Source organism: Oncorhynchus mykiss, chromosome 31 (assembly GCF_013265735.2).
Source record: "Oncorhynchus mykiss isolate Arlee chromosome 31, USDA_OmykA_1.1, whole genome shotgun sequence".
Lineage (NCBI taxonomy): Eukaryota > Metazoa > Chordata > Actinopteri > Salmoniformes > Salmonidae > Oncorhynchus > Oncorhynchus mykiss.
Window position 1 is genome coordinate 16,058,269 of NC_050571.1, and position 15,646 is coordinate 16,073,914.

General features: G+C 46.0%; 1 protein-coding gene across 4 annotated transcripts in view; it reads left to right on the forward strand.

Moving 5' to 3' along the window:
* Positions 1 to 15,646, forward strand: part of f8 (coagulation factor VIII, procoagulant component) — a 39,861-nt gene that overhangs the window by 5,919 nt on the left and 18,296 nt on the right. For 2 of the 4 annotated variants that reach the window (XM_021583414.2, XM_036970396.1), the window contains 17 exons: positions 1,198 to 1,410; positions 2,433 to 2,609; positions 2,689 to 2,792; positions 2,961 to 3,081; positions 3,296 to 3,557; positions 8,091 to 8,256; positions 8,349 to 8,436; positions 8,692 to 8,909; positions 9,164 to 9,314; positions 9,433 to 9,642; positions 9,834 to 11,139; positions 11,796 to 11,961; positions 12,283 to 12,513; positions 12,701 to 12,929; positions 13,106 to 13,288; positions 13,542 to 13,658; positions 15,485 to 15,556. In XM_021583414.2, coding sequence (XP_021439089.2) covers positions 1,198 to 1,410; positions 2,433 to 2,609; positions 2,689 to 2,792; positions 2,961 to 3,081; positions 3,296 to 3,557; positions 8,091 to 8,256; positions 8,349 to 8,436; positions 8,692 to 8,909; positions 9,164 to 9,314; positions 9,433 to 9,642; positions 9,834 to 11,139; positions 11,796 to 11,961; positions 12,283 to 12,513; positions 12,701 to 12,929; positions 13,106 to 13,288; positions 13,542 to 13,658; positions 15,485 to 15,556 — 4,014 coding nt within the window. The remainder of the gene's footprint in view (positions 1 to 1,197; positions 1,411 to 2,432; positions 2,610 to 2,688; positions 2,793 to 2,960; positions 3,082 to 3,295; positions 3,558 to 8,090; positions 8,257 to 8,348; positions 8,437 to 8,691; positions 8,910 to 9,163; positions 9,315 to 9,432; positions 9,643 to 9,833; positions 11,140 to 11,795; positions 11,962 to 12,282; positions 12,514 to 12,700; positions 12,930 to 13,105; positions 13,289 to 13,541; positions 13,659 to 15,484; positions 15,557 to 15,646) is intronic. The other 2 variants (XM_036970395.1, XM_036970394.1) reach the window with 2 other exon arrangements.

Consider the following 15,646-nt stretch of genomic DNA (forward strand, 5'->3'; position numbering starts at 1 on the left):
AGGGAGTACAGGAGGGGATGAGCACGCACCCCTGAGGGTCTCCTGTGTTGAGGATCAGTGTGGAGGATGTGTTGTTACCTACCCTTACCACCTGGGGGCGGCACGTCAGGAAGTCCAGGATCCAGTTGCAGAGGGAGGTGTTTAGTCCCAGGGTCCTTAGCTTATTGATGAGCTTTGAGGACACTATGGTGTTGTACACTGAGCTGTAGTCAATGAATAGTATTCTCACATAGGTGCTCCTTTTGTCCAGGTGGGAAAGGGCAGTGTGGAGTGCAATAGAGATTACATCATCTGTAGATCTGTTGGGGCGGTATGCAAATTGGAGTGGGTCTAGGGTTCTGGGATAATGGTGTTGATGTGAGCCATGACCAGCCTTTCAAAGCACTTCATGGCTACAGATGTGAGTGCCACCGGTCGGTAGTCATTTAGGCAGGTTACGTTAGTGATCTTGGGCACAGGGACAATGGTGGTCTGCTTAAAACATGTTGGTATTACAGACTCGGTCAGGAACAGGTTGAAAATGTCAGTGAAGACACTCCAGTTGGTCAGCGTATGCTTGGAGTACACGTCCTGGTAATCCGTCTGGCCCTGCGGCCTTGTGAATGTTGACCCGTTTAAAGGTCTTACTAACATCGGCTGAGGAGAGCGTGATTACACAGTTGTCCGGAACAGCTGATGCTCTAATGCCTGTTTTAGTGTTACTTGCCTGGAAGTTATTGAGTTTGTCTCGTAGGCTTGTGTCTCTGTGCAGCTCTCGGCTGTGCTTCCCTTTGTAGTCTGTAATAGTTTGCAAGCCCTGCCACATCTGACGAGCGTTGGAGCCGGTGTAGTATGATTCAATCTTATTCCTGTATTGACGCTTTGCCTGTTTGATGGTTCGTCGGAGGGAATAGCAGGATTTCTTATAAGCTTCCGGGTTTGAGTCCCGCTCCTTGAAAAATGATTTGTTCAATTTGAGGTGAGTAATCGCTGTTCTGATGTCCAGAAGCTCTTTTCGGTCATAAGATACGGTAACAGCAACATTATGTACAAAATAAGTTACAAACAATGCGGAAAAACAAACAAAACAGCACAGTTGGTTAAGAGCCAATAAAACAGCAGCCATCCTCTCCGGCGCCAAATGTATCAAATGAGTGTGTTCCCGCAAGCATGTATCTGCACACGTATATTCATAGCAGTATATCTCTTTCTCTCTAGGGGCCGGATACGATGACGCCACTTCTAGCCAGGAGAAGGAGGATGATGCGGTTGCTCCAGGAGGATACTACAAGTACGTCTGGGACATCAACCCTAATGACGGTCCGACCGTGGGAGACCCAGAATGCCTCACCTACTCCTACTCCTCCCAGGTGGACACTGTACAAGACTTCAACTCTGGGCTCATCGGGGCTCTGCTCATCTGCAAATCAAGTTAGAGACACAACTTTATTCCTGCTATGTTGATCCCACATACCTTACATCCAGATACATCACAACTTTATTCCTGATATGTTGATCCCATATACCTTACGTCCAGATACATCACAACTTTATTCCTGATATGTTGATCCCACATACCTTACGGTCAGATACACCACAACTTTATTCCTGATATGTTGATCCCACATACCTTACATCCAGATACATCACAACTTTATTCCTGATATGTTGATCCCATATACCTTACGGTCAGATACACCACAACTTTATTCCTGATATGTTGATCCCACATACCTTACGGTCAGATACACCACAACTTTATTCCTGATATGTTGATCCCACATACCTTACATCCAGATACATCACAACTTTATTCCTGATATGTTGATCCCACATACCTTACGGTCAGATACACCACAACTTTATTCCTGATATGTTGATCCCACATACCTTACATCCAGATACATCACAACTTTATTCCTGATATGTTGATCCCACATACCTTACGTCCAGATTACATCACAACTTTATTCCTGATATGTTGATCTCACACACCTTCCACAACTTTCTCTCTACGTATCACACTCCCCTTACAGTACAGTCAGACCCACTGTGACACATATCTGCCTGGTAAAGGAGGAAATGAATGTGGCTGCTGGACTCATAGCTGACTGGGACTTATTATGTGCTCTGCTCTCAGTCATACAGTGATCCTATCCTACCTAATGGAAAGACTATGTGAACAGAAGGAGGTCTGAATCATGTAAACGCCGTACTAAGTAGGGATTGTCAATAGTTTACTGCACATTATGAAGCTTAATACCCAGACTACCACATGGCCTGACTATTAAACAAATGAGTAATCTGACCAAATAAGTCATTTGAACAAATGAGTAATTTCACCAAATGCATCATTTCACCAAATGCGTAAATTCACCAAATGTACCCTGTGATATTCAGATCAATCAACTAATGTGTTATCTGTATTCTCTGCTTCCCTTGGGTTCTCACAGCTGCATTTACAGATAATGGAGTTCGGAAAAGCAGAGAGTTTATTCTGCTCTTTGCTGTTTTTGATGAGAGTAAGAGCTGGTACGGAGAGGTGGGGAGTTTCCGGGAAAGATTTAAGAAGGCCAGTGCAAGAAAACAGTACCACACTATCAATGGATACGTCAACTCAACTCTACCAGGTCAGGAGCTAGTTTAACATGTTACTGTATAGAGTCAACAGTTTAGTCCTGTTGTCAACTATGTTTGGTATGTGTGTAGGTCTGACGATGTGCCAGGGACGAGATCATGTGTTCTGGCATCTCATTGGAATGGAAACGTCTCCAGAGATCCACTCTATACAGTTCCAGGATCACACTCTGCAGGTACAGCAGATAATTCAAGTTTAAATCAGGGTTTACTTAAAGCTGTCAACAAATCATTACTAATTTCAGAAGGTTTTGACAATGAAGTTGTTATAAAACATTTGTAAGAATGTGTAACCAGTTCAGCAGCATTTCAGTCTGAGCCTAACTCTACCCTTGTCATTCCAGGTGATGGCCCACCGTAAGGTTACTGTGGAGATGACCCCTATGACCTTTACCACGGCGGAGATGAAGCCCAGCACTCAGGGGAAGTTCCTCATCAGCTGTCAGATCCAAGCAAACAGCCACGGTAAGAGTATGTTCTTGCAAAGTTGTGAAATAAAGTTTTGATAAATTTGAAAGTTCCCAATTTGATTTGACACTCCTGTGTGAGGTACCAGAGTGAGACTTATACATTTGAGCCCGAGTTGCATGAATAATTATGTTGTTGAGAATGTGCTCTAAGGTGTTCATAAGGTGTCTTATGAGGTGCTATAAGATGTCTTTGTATATTTTTGTTCCAGTGGGCATGAGTGCAGTCTTTGAGGTGGAGGACTGCCCAGAGCCTGTGACGGTGCCCGGTCCTGATGTGCGTCGGGTCCAGCAGTCTGAGAATGAGGAGGACTATGAATATGGAGATGACATGTTTGAGTTATTTGTGTTTAAGCCTGTGAAAAGTCGGGCTGTGGGGCGCTCTCGAGGGGGGAAGAACAAAGTCTGGGTCCATTACATTGCTGCTGAGGAGATCAGTTGGGATTACGCACCCCACCTCAGCCAGGGAGACAGGTACGAAACCTCACTTTAAGGAGACAGGTACAAAACCCCAACTCAGTTAAGGAGACATGTACGAAACCCCACCTCAGTTAAGGAGACAGGTACAAAACCCCACCTCAGTTAAGGAGCAAGGTACGAAATCCCACCTCAGTTAAGGAAACAGGTACAAAACGCCACCTCAGTTAAGGAGACAGGTATGAAACCCCACCTCAGTTAAGGAGACAGGTACAAAACCCCACCTTAGTTAAGGAGCAAGGTACGAAATCCCACCTCAGTTAAGGAAACAGGTACAAAACCCCACCTCAGTTAAGGAGACAGGTACAAAACCCCACCTTAGTTAAGGAGCAAGGTACGAAATCCCACCTCAGTTAAGGAGACAGGTATGAAACCCCACCTCAGTTAAGGAGACAGGTACGAAATCCCACCTCAGTTAAGGAGACAGGTGTGAAACCCCACCTCAGTTAAGGAGACAGGTACAAAACCCCACCTTAGTTAAGGAGACAGGTACGAGATCCCACCTCAGTTAAGGAAACAGGTACAAAACCCCACTTTAGTTAAGGAGCAAGGTACGAAATCCCACCTCAGTTAAGGAAACAGGTACAAAACCCCACCTCAGTTAAGGAGACAGGTAAGAAACCCCACCTCAGTTAAGGAGACAGGTACAAAACCCCACCTTAGTTAAGGAGCAAGGTACGAAACCCCACCTCAGTTAAGGAGACAGGTATGAAACCCCACCTCAGTTAAGGAGACAGGTATGAAACCCCACATTAGTTAAGGAGACTGGTACGAAATCCCACCTCAGTTAAGGAAACAGGTACAAAACGCCACCTCAGTGAGGGAGACAGGTACAAAACTCCACCTCAGTGAGGGAGACAGGTACAATACCCCACCTCAGTTAAGGAGTCAGGTACGAAACCCCACCTCAGTTAAGGAAACAGGTACAAAACGCCACCTCAGTGAGGGAGACAGGTACAAAACTCCACCTCAGTGAGGGAGACAGGTACAATACCCCACCTCAGTTAAGGAGTCAGGTACGAAACCCCACCTCAGTTAAGGAGCTAGGTACAAAACCCCACCTCGGTGAGGGAGACAGGTACAAATAAAATTGTATTTGTTACATGCGCCGAATACAACAGGCGTAGAACTTACCGTGAAATGTTTACTTACAAGCCCTTAACCAACAATGCAGTTTAAGAAATAGAGTTAAGAAAATATTTACTGAATAAACTTAAGTAAAAAATGTAATAAAATTGGGGGTAGAAGCTGTTAAGGAGTCTTTTGGTCCTAGACTTGGCGCTCCGGTACTGCCTGCCCTGCGGTAGCAGAAAGAACAGTCTATGACTTGGGCGACTGGAGTCTTTGACAATTGTTTGGGTATGTCTCTGACACTGCCTAGTAATATGGGTCCTGGATGTCAGGAAACTTGGCTCCAGTGATGTACTGGGCCGTATGCACTACCCTCTGTAGCGCCTTACGGTCAGATACCGAGCAGTTGTACCAGGCGGTGATGCAACCGGTCAGGATGCTCTCGATGGTGCAGCTTTAGAACTTTTTCACTTTTTCAGGATCTGGGGAGCCATGTCAAATCTTTTCAGTCTCCTGAGGGGGAAAAGGTGTTGTCGTGCCCTCATCAAAATTGTCTTAGTGTGTTTGGACCATGGTACTTCGTTGGTGATGTGGACACCAAGGAACTTGAAACTCTCGACACTTCAGCCCTGTCAATGTTAATGGGGCCCTGTTCAGCCCTCCTTTTCCTATAGTCCACGATCAACTCCTTTGTCTTGCTCACATTGAGGGAGAGGTTGTTGTCCTGGCACCACACTGCCAGGTCTCTGACCTCCTCCCTATAGGCTGTCTCATCGTTGTCGGTGATCAGGCCTACCACTGTTGTGTCGTCAGTAAACTTAATGGTGATGTTGGAGGCGTGCCCGGCCACACAGTTGTGTCTGAACAGGGAGTACAGGAGGGGATGAGCACGCACCCCTGAGGGGCCCCAGTGTTGAGGATCAATATGGCAGATTTGTTGTTGCCTACCCTTGCCTACCCAAGTCCGGGATCCAGTTGCAGAGGGAGGTGTTTAGTCTCAGGGTCCTTAGCTTAGTGATGAGCTTTGTGGGTAATGTGGTGTTGAATGCTGAGCTGTAGTGAATGAACAGCATTTTCACATAGGTGTTCCTTTCATCCAGGTCGTAAAGAGCAGTGTGGAATGCGATTGAGATTGCATCATCTGTGGATCTGTTGGGGCGGTATGCAAGTTGGAGTGGGTTTAGGGTTTCCAGCATGATGGTGTTGTTGTGAGCCATGACCAGCCTTTCAAAGCACTTCATGGCTACCGGCGTGAGTGCTACGGGGCGGTAATCATTTAGGCAGGTTGCCTTCGCTTTCTTGGGCACATGCTGGTCTGTTTAAAACATGTAGGTATTACAGACTGGGTCAGGGAGAGGTTGAAAACGTCAGTGGAGACACCACACATGCTCTGAGTACACGTCCTGGTAATCCGTCTGGCCCCGCGGCTTTGTAAATGTTCACCTGTTTAAAAGTCCTGCTCACATCGGCTACGGAGAGCGTAATCACACAGTCGTCTGGAATAGCTGGTGCTCTCATGCATGCTTCAGTGTTTCTTGCCTTGAAGCGAGCATAAAACGCATTTAGCCCGTCTGGTAGGCTTGCGTCACTGGACAGCTATCGACTTGATTTCCCTTTGTGGTCCATAATAGATTTCAAGCCTTGCCACATCTGATGAGCGTCAGAGCTGGTGTAGTAAGATTCAATCTTACTCCTGTATTGATGCTTTGCCTGTTTGATGGTTCTTCTGAGGGCATGATTGGATTTCTTATATTAGTGTCCTGCTCCTTGAAAGCGGCAGCTCTGCCTTTAGCTCAGTGCAGATGTTGTAATCCATGGCTTCTGGTTGGGATATGTATGTGTGGTCACTGTGGCGACGACGTCGTTGATGCACTTATATTGATGAAACTGGTGACTGAGGTGGTATACTCCTCAATGCCATTGGATGAATCCTGGAAAATATTCTGGTCTGTGTTAGCAAAAACAGTGCTGTGGCGTCGCATCTGTGTCATCTGACCACTTCCGTACTGAGGGAGTCACTGTAACTTACTGCTTTAATTTTAGCATGTAAACAGGAATCAGGAGGATAGATTTATGGTCAGATTTGCCAAATGGAGGGGGTGGGAGAGCATGCTTCTCTGTGTGTGGTCTAGAATTTATTTTCCTCTTGTTGCACATGTGACATGCTGGTAGAAATGAGGTAAAACAGATTTAAGTTTACATTAAAGTCCCTGGACACTAGGAGCGTCGCTTCTGGATGAGCATGTTCTTGTGTGCTTATGGCTGAATACAGCTCGTTGAGTGCGGTCTTAGTGCCAGCATCGGTTTGTGGTGGTAAATAGATGGCTACGAATAATATAGATGAGAACTCTTTTGGTAGATCGTGTGGTCTACAGCTTATCATGAGGTATTCTACCTCAGGCGAGCAATACCTTGACACTTTAATATTAGACATCGCTCACCAGCAGTTATACGTCTTACCAGACGTAGCTGCTCTGTCCTGCCGATGCACGGAAAAGCCAGCCAGCTCTATACTATCCGTATCATTGTTGAGCCACATCTTGGTGAAACATAAGATATATACAGTTTTTTACTGTCCCATTGGTAGGATAGTCTTAATTGTCCAGTTTGTTTTCCAATGAATACATGTTGGCCAATAATACGGAGGGTAGTGGTGGTTTACCTACACTTCGGCAAACTCTTACAAGGCACCCCGCCTTCCACCCCCTTTTTCTCCGTCTTTTCTTCACACAAATTATGGGGATTTGGGCCTTGTCTCTACAAAGCAGTATATGCTTCACGTCGGCCTCATTAAAGAAAAAATATTTGTCCAGTTTAAGGTGAGTAATCGCTGTTCTAATGTCCAGCAGCTCTTTTCGGTCATAAGAGACGGAAGCAGCAACATTATGTACAAAATGAGTTACAAACAATGCAAAAAAAAAACATTATCACAAAACCCCACCTCAGTGAGCGAGACAGGTACAAAAACCCACCTCAGTGAGCGAGACAGGTACAATACCCCACCTCAGTGAGCGAGACAGGTACGAAACCCCACCTCAGTGAGCGAGACAGGTACGAAATCCCACCTCAGCCAGGGTGACAGGTAGGAAACCCCACCTCAGCCAGGGTGACAGGTAGGAGACCCCACCTCAACGAGGGAGACATGTACGAAATCACACCTCAGCCAGGGTGACAGGTAGGAAACCCCACCTCAGCCAGGGTGACAGGTAGGAAACCCCACCTCAGCCAGGGTGACAGGTAGGAAAGAGGGTACAGGGGCGACAGAGTGGGGTGAGAGAAAGGAAGACTGGGAGTGAAATGGAAAAAATAAGAGTTCAGATAGGAGGGAGGGAGGACCGAGAAAGGGAGAGGGTCAGAGAGAGTGTGTATAGCCAGAAAAAGACTAGGACAGGAAAGGGAGAGAGTTCATGATCCTAAAAATACTGATACTACCCTCCTACTACTGTCTCTGTGTTCCAGTCAACTGTTATCGGAATACTTTCCCAGGGGGCCTCATCAGCTGGGTCATGAATATAAGAAGGTGGTGTATGTAGAATACACTGACCAGACCTTCACCAAGAGGAAATCACCTGTTAAAAGACTGCTGGGACCACTGCTCAGAGGACAGGTGGACGAACACTTCCAGGTGTGTACCACAATCAACAAAACAAACAAGCAAAAAATATGTATCTGAATAGATAGTAAAGAAAGTAAAGATCATTCTAATTGTTTCTTCAGATAGTGTTCAAGAACCTGGCAAGTCGTCCTTTCAACATGTATCCAACCGGCCTCACCAGGATTTCTCCACTGAGGAAAACAGAGAACGGTAAGAACTGGCATTATGATAATATTACTGACTATGCATTTAGGTTTGGAATCATAAGTAAATCCTTTATGGAATAGTCATCATATCCGGTGTGTTAATATGTTGAGGTCTGGAGAAACTCATAAAACGTTTTATTAGTCTAATAGTCATTCTAATAGTCATAATAGTCATTCTGTTAGACTAATAAAATCTCTTAGTCATTCCTAAGTCATTAGTCATCAGTGTTCCCCCCGGTGTCTATGTGTGTGTGTGTAGAGGGTGAAAAAGACCTACGCTCCCTGGCTGTACCCCCCAACGGGACATATGGGTATGTGTGGAAACTAACAGCAGAGGATGGGCCCCTGGAGGGAGACCCCCAGTGTCTGACCCGTCTGTACCAGAGTACCATCAACCCTGAGAGAGATCTGGCCACTGGCCTCATAGGACCCCTCCTCATCTGCAAGAAGGACTCCATGGACACCAGGGGGCGGCTGGTGAGAATCGACACTTAATATGTCCATAATGACACACAGGGTTGGTTTTTCAGACACAGATTAAGTCTAGTCTTGGAATAAGAATAACTTTCATTGAAGAATAGAGATGTGTCCCTGAAACTGGCCCAATATGACATATCAGTGCATTATTTCTCTTGCAGCTTGATCAAGTCATACACTGATAACTTAGATGTTGTTGTTTGTAGCAGTGTGAGTTCTTGTGGTTATCATAACCTAAGATGTCCAACTTGCAGGTGGGCCCAGATAAAGTGAAGCAGTTGATGTTCGCTGTGTTTGATGAGAACAAGAGTTGGTACATCAATGACAACATTCAGAAGTACAGCAAAGACCCCTCCATGGTCAACCCTACAGACCCTGACTTCTACAACTCCAATGTCATCTACAGTAAGTAAGGTTTTCCTGCCTGGTTATCTTGGTTCTTGATGAAAGTGGTGACACATGTCTGCTCTGTCACCCTTTTTGTGTGCTATGTTTTTTATCTTGATCTCATTTTTGTTTACAGACGTGAACGGGATTATGTTCAACGAGCAGAGGGTCCAGGTGTGTAAGGATGACGTGACCTTCTGGCACCTGTCCAACGTGGGGACGCAGAGCGACTTCTTGTCCGTCTACTTCACAGGAAACCCCTTCATGAAGGACAATGTGTACGAGTCCGTCCTCACACTCTTCCCAATGTCCGGGGAGACCGTTACCATGGAGTCTCAGCTAATCGGTAAGGTCAAAGGTCAAATGATCCTACTGCAGTTGTATTCAGTAGGCATCAAATGGAAGAACATATTTTAAACAGGGAGGTGCTACAGGTCCATTAAGAACACAGGTTTTCACTACGGTGCGTCCTACTAAAACCTGACCCTGAGAGGTGTTTTCTGGAGCGTTGTGAGCTGATGTTTTTTTCATCCTAAGGTGAGTGGGAGATCAGTGCGTTCGACAGCCGCCTGAAAAGCCGTGGCATGAGCGCCCGTTACTCCGTCCTGTCTTGTAACATTGAACTGCTGGTGGACAACGAAGATGTAGAGTATGGCCTGGAGGACGTCCTGCCTGACTACGTAGACCACTTCTTCAAACCCAGATCCCTCCACCCCCAGCCACAGAACAGGACCGTAGCTGTCAGAGTCTGCAGGAAGCAACCTGGCTTAAACCAGAACACAACAACACCGCAAACAGGAAATGACACAGATAACGAAGTCGCCATCGGAGAATCAGGGGACCACGGGTCTGATAACAATGTCACATTTAAGGCAGGGGACCAGAGGTCAATTTGTGAGGTCAGGTATGTGACGGTGTCGTCTGCTGATGAGGAGGCCAACCTGCTTTCCCAGGGAGGGATCCCCACAGATGTTCTGGAGCAACTGGAGAAGGATGGGGAGTGGAAGGCTTCAGAGAACCAGGAGGGAGGGGACCTGGGTGGGGAGCAGGGGGGGAACGGGAGACAGAGACGCCAGGCCGAGTTGGAGGGTGGAGAGAATGGAGAGCGCAACAAGCTGGTGGATAACTGTGAGGAGGAGGTGCTGAAGGAGTGGAAGGGTCGGGTGTATGGGGAGGCACTAGAGCAGGAGCAGAGAGAGGAGCAGAAGGTGGAGGTGTTGGATCAGCAGGAGGAGCAGGAAGCACAGGGTGAGGGGTTCTTAAAGGTGCAGGAGCAGAGGGAGAGGCAAAAGGGGGAGCTGGATCGAGATTCACATCCCCTAACCACCAATCATGCAGATAAGGACCCTCTACTCTTGGAGTTAGACGGATGGATGGATCTAGACCCCCTGAACAAAACTTTGGAAGCTCTCCCGGATCAGCTGAAGGTGCAGCAGCAGAGGGAGGAGCAGAAGGTGGAGGTGTTGGATCAGCTGAAGGTGCAGCAGCAGAGGGAGGAGCAGAAGGTGGAGGTGTTGGATCAGCTGAAGGTGGAGGAGCAGAAAGCTGGGGATGTGCATCCCCTAAGCAACAACACTCACACAGAGCTGGACACACCTCTACTGGATTTGTTGGATCTAGACTTCTCCAATGTCTCCAATGACAACAAAACGGCTCCCAGGAACGCAGTGTCTCTGGAGTATGATGACTATAGTGAGGAAGACACTGGGACAGCCTACATAGGGACAGAGGACAACCTGGACCTGAGGACCACAGATGGACAATACCGCAGCTACTACATCGCTGCACAGGAGATCACATGGGACTATGGGATCAGGAAACCACATCAGCTCATAAAAACAAGGTAGTGTTTGGCTTTTGTAAGTATCTGGTTTCTTGGACACTTATGCTTAGTCTTTGGGGAGCACTTCAATGGAGAATCTCAATTGAATATGCTCTTTAGTCCAGAACTAGGCTTAATCTGTGTTTGGCCCCATCTCTTTGACTATTCATTTTAGATAGATTTCTAAATAAATCCGGTTTCTGATTGATCAGCTCAGTTTAAAAGTAAAGGAAAAGCTGCTCTCTAGTAGCTCCAATGCAATCATATATTTACCAACGTTTCAACGGCAAGCTGTCTTTTATCAGGGTATTGATTAACGGGAAGCGGTCTTTTATTAGGATATTGATCAACGACAAGCTGTCTTTTATTAGGATATTGATCAACGGAAAGCTGTCTTTTATCAGGGTATTGATCAACGGCAAGCTGTCTTTTATCAGGGTATTGATCAACGGCAAGCTGTCTTTTATCAGGGTATTGATTAACGACAAGCTGTCTTTTATCAGGGTATTGGTTAACTGCAAGCTGTCTTTTATCAGGGTATTGATTAACGGCAAGCTGTCTTTTATCAGGGTATTGATTAACGGCAAGCTGTCTTTTATTAGGGTATTGATTAACGGCAAGCTGTCTTTTATCAGGGTATTGATCAGCTAATCAACTGTCAACTGTTCACTCCCCAGAGAGAGGCGTAGGGGAATGAGGAAGTTCCTGGCGGAATATAAGAAGGTGGTGTTCAGGGCCTTCAGTGATAGAGACTTCCAGATCCCCGTCACCAGAGGAGAGCTGCAGGAACATCTGGGACTCATGGGCCCTATCATTAAAGCTGAGGTCAACGACCTCCTTACCGTGAGTGGAGATCAATGATCATCTTATTAATTCACAGATGTTTCAAATCAATTCATATTTTAGTGGCCTTAGCTCAACTACTACTAACCTCGTCAAGGTGTTTCGGAGTTCTTGGTGTAGTGGCTAAGGTTCTGGACAGTTGCAGGAACCCTGGTTTTAATCCCGGTTGTGTTACCCCCTGAATTCACTGCAATATTATTTTCATGGCATCTCATCAGATTCTGTGTGTTCTGCTGTTAAACATTCACCCGATCTTAATCTTGATCCTGTTTTTAATCTTGATCCTGATCTTGATCTTGATCCTGATCTTGATCTTGACAGGTGACCTTCAAGAACATGGCGTCCAGGCCGTACTCCCTGCACCTTCATGGGGTGTATGATAAGAGCCAGGGTGATGGTCAGTCCTCCGGGGCTGGGGTGGCGGGGGTCCCTGGGGAGGCGGTCCAGCCTGGAGAGGTCAGGGTCTACACCTGGAGGATCACCAGGAAGCAGGGGCCCACCGCTGCAGAGTTTGACTGTAAGGCCGGGGCCTACTATTCTACACAGAATAAGGCAGGTGGCACTGTCAACACTTACTGTATATTACAAAGCTAGCTCATAGTTAGGCCTCATAAGTGTCTTTTATTTTCCTTAGATAGCTTATCAGTGTTTTGACATGCTTTTCCCTGCATGCACGTATTGTTCTGGCGTGGCGTATTTGACTGTGTGGCTTTGTGTTCTGTTCTCACCCCTGCAACAGGAGAAGGACCTCCACTCTGGTCTGATTGGCCCCTTAGTAATCTGTAAACCAGGCACCCTCCACCCCCAACTGAATCTACAGCCCAACCTACAGGAGTACGCCCTCCTCTTCCACACCTTCGACGAGACCAAGAGCTGGTACCTGGACGAGAACATCCGTCGGTACTGCACCCCACCCTGCCAGGCCCAGAAAGATGACCCCTGGTTTCAGCTCAGCAACAAGTTCGCAGGTACAGTAGAGTTATTCAGACTCCCTCCTAATGTCAATAATAGTTTCATGATAAATTTATAAAAATTGATTTCTAGTGAATTTCTCTGTTTGTTTAGGTTCATACTCATACAGTATCTGATCGATTGTTTGTGTTTGAGATTACTTTATCTGGAAAATCTTTCCATGTTACCTTAGCCATAAACGGCTACGTGGCAGAGACACTTCCTGGTCTGATGGTTGCCCAGCACCAGCAAGTCAGGTGGCACCTGCTGAACGTCGGGGGTGACGGGGAGTATCACACCGCCCACTTCCACGGTCTGCCCTTCAGCATTCACAAGGAGCAGGAGCATCGCATGGGGGTGTACAACCTCTATCCTGGTAAACACACACACTAAGAAACACACACACAACCACACAACCACAGTTACCACACACACACACAACCACACAACCACAGTTACCACACGCACACGCACGCACACACACACACACACACACACACACACACACACACACACACACACACACACACACACACACACACACACACACACACACACACACACACAATAAAATAATAGTCAATCAAGAATGTCACCTGTCACACCTTGGTCTCTGCCCCCCTCTCCAGGTGTGTTTGGAACAGTGGAGATGAGGCCGGCCACGGTGGGGACCTGGATGGTGGAGTGTACAGTAGGAGAGCACCAGCTGGCCGGCATGAGGGCTAAACTACTGGTCTACAACCCACGTAAGTAGCCTACCACACCTCACAACCCATGTAGGAACCACAAATCCCAACTTATGTAGGTACCACAACTCCCAATTTATGTAGGTACCACAACTCCCAACTTATGTAGGTACCACAACTCCCAACTTATGTAGGTACCACAACTCCCAACTTATGTAGGTACCACATCTCCCAACTTATGTAAGTACCATATCTCCCAACTTATGTAGGTACCCCAACTCCCAACTTATGTAAGTACCCTAACTCCCAACTTACAGTATGTAGGTACCACAACTCCCAACTTATGTATATACTACAACTCCCAACTTATGTATATACTACAACTCCCAACTTATGTAGGTACCACATCTCCCAACTTATGTAGGTACCACAACTCCCAACTTATGTAGGTACCACAACTCCCAACTTATGTAGATACTACAACTCCCAACTTATGTATATACTACAACTCCCAACTTATGTAGGTACCACATCTCCCAACTTATGTAGGTACCACATCTCCCAACTTATGTAGGTACCACAACTCCCAACTTATGTAGGTACCACAACTCCCAACTTATGTAGCTACTACAACTCCCAACTTATGTAGATACTACAACTCCCAACTTATGTAGATACCACAACTCCCAACTTATGTAGAGACCACAACTCCAAAATTATGTAGATACCACAACTCCCAACTTATGTAGATACCACAACTCCCAACTTATGTAGATACCACAACTCCCATTTGTGTAGAGACCACAACTCACAATTTATGTAGATACCACAACTCCCAACTTATGTAGATACCACAACTCCTAACTTATGTAGATACCACAACTCCCAACTTATGTAGATACCACAACTCCCAACTTATGTAGATACCACAACTCCCAACTTATGTAGAGACCACAACTCCCAACTTATGTAGAGACCACAACTCCCAACTTATGTAGATACCACAACTCCCAACTTATGTAGATACCACAACTCCCAACTTATGTAGATACCACAACTCCCATTTGTGTAGAGACCACAACTCACAATTTATGTAGATACCACAACTCCCAACTTATGTAGATACCACAACTCCTAACTTATGTAGATACCACAACTCCCAACTTATGTAGATACCACAACTCCCAACTTATGTAGATACCACAACTCCCAACTTATGTAGAGACCACAACTCCCAACTTATGTAGAGACCACAACTCCCAACTTATGTAGATACCACAACTCCCAACTTATGTAGATACCACAACTCCCAACTTATGTAGATACCACAACTCCCAACTTATGTAGATACCACAACTCCCAACTTATGTAGAGACCACAACTCACAACTTATGTAGGTACCACAACTCACAACTTATGTAGATACCACAACTCACAACTTATGTAGATACCACAACTCACAACTTATGTAGATACCACAACTCCCAACTTATGTAGGTACCACAACTCCCAACTTATGTAGGTACCACAACTCCCAACTTATGTAGGTACCACATCTCCCAACTTATGTAGGTACCACATCTCCCAACTTATGTAGGTACCACAACTCACAACTTATGTAGATACCACAACTCCCAACTTATGTAGGTACCACATCTCCCAACTTATGTAGGTACCACAACTCACAACTTATGTAGATACCACATCTCCCAACATATGTAGGTACCACACATAGTTACCTCACAAGAGCCTTACTCAGTAGACTGAAGAGACAGAAGTGTGAAATGTGTTCTTTGAAATGTCTTAGAATGACATTGTTGGCTATTCTTTTGTGAAATGTGGACAATAGAAATAATGGAATGTAATTTCCTGTGATTGCCTGGCAGGATGCATCCAGCCTCTGGGGTTGAGGTCAGGAAGAATAGACGATTCCCAGATCACTGCATCAGACCACATAGGTAAGCAAGCTTCAGCAATGCAAGAATGTAACCACAAGAATGTTACTACACACCTCTCAATCATTATAGCTGATGTGTGGTGAGCGTTTT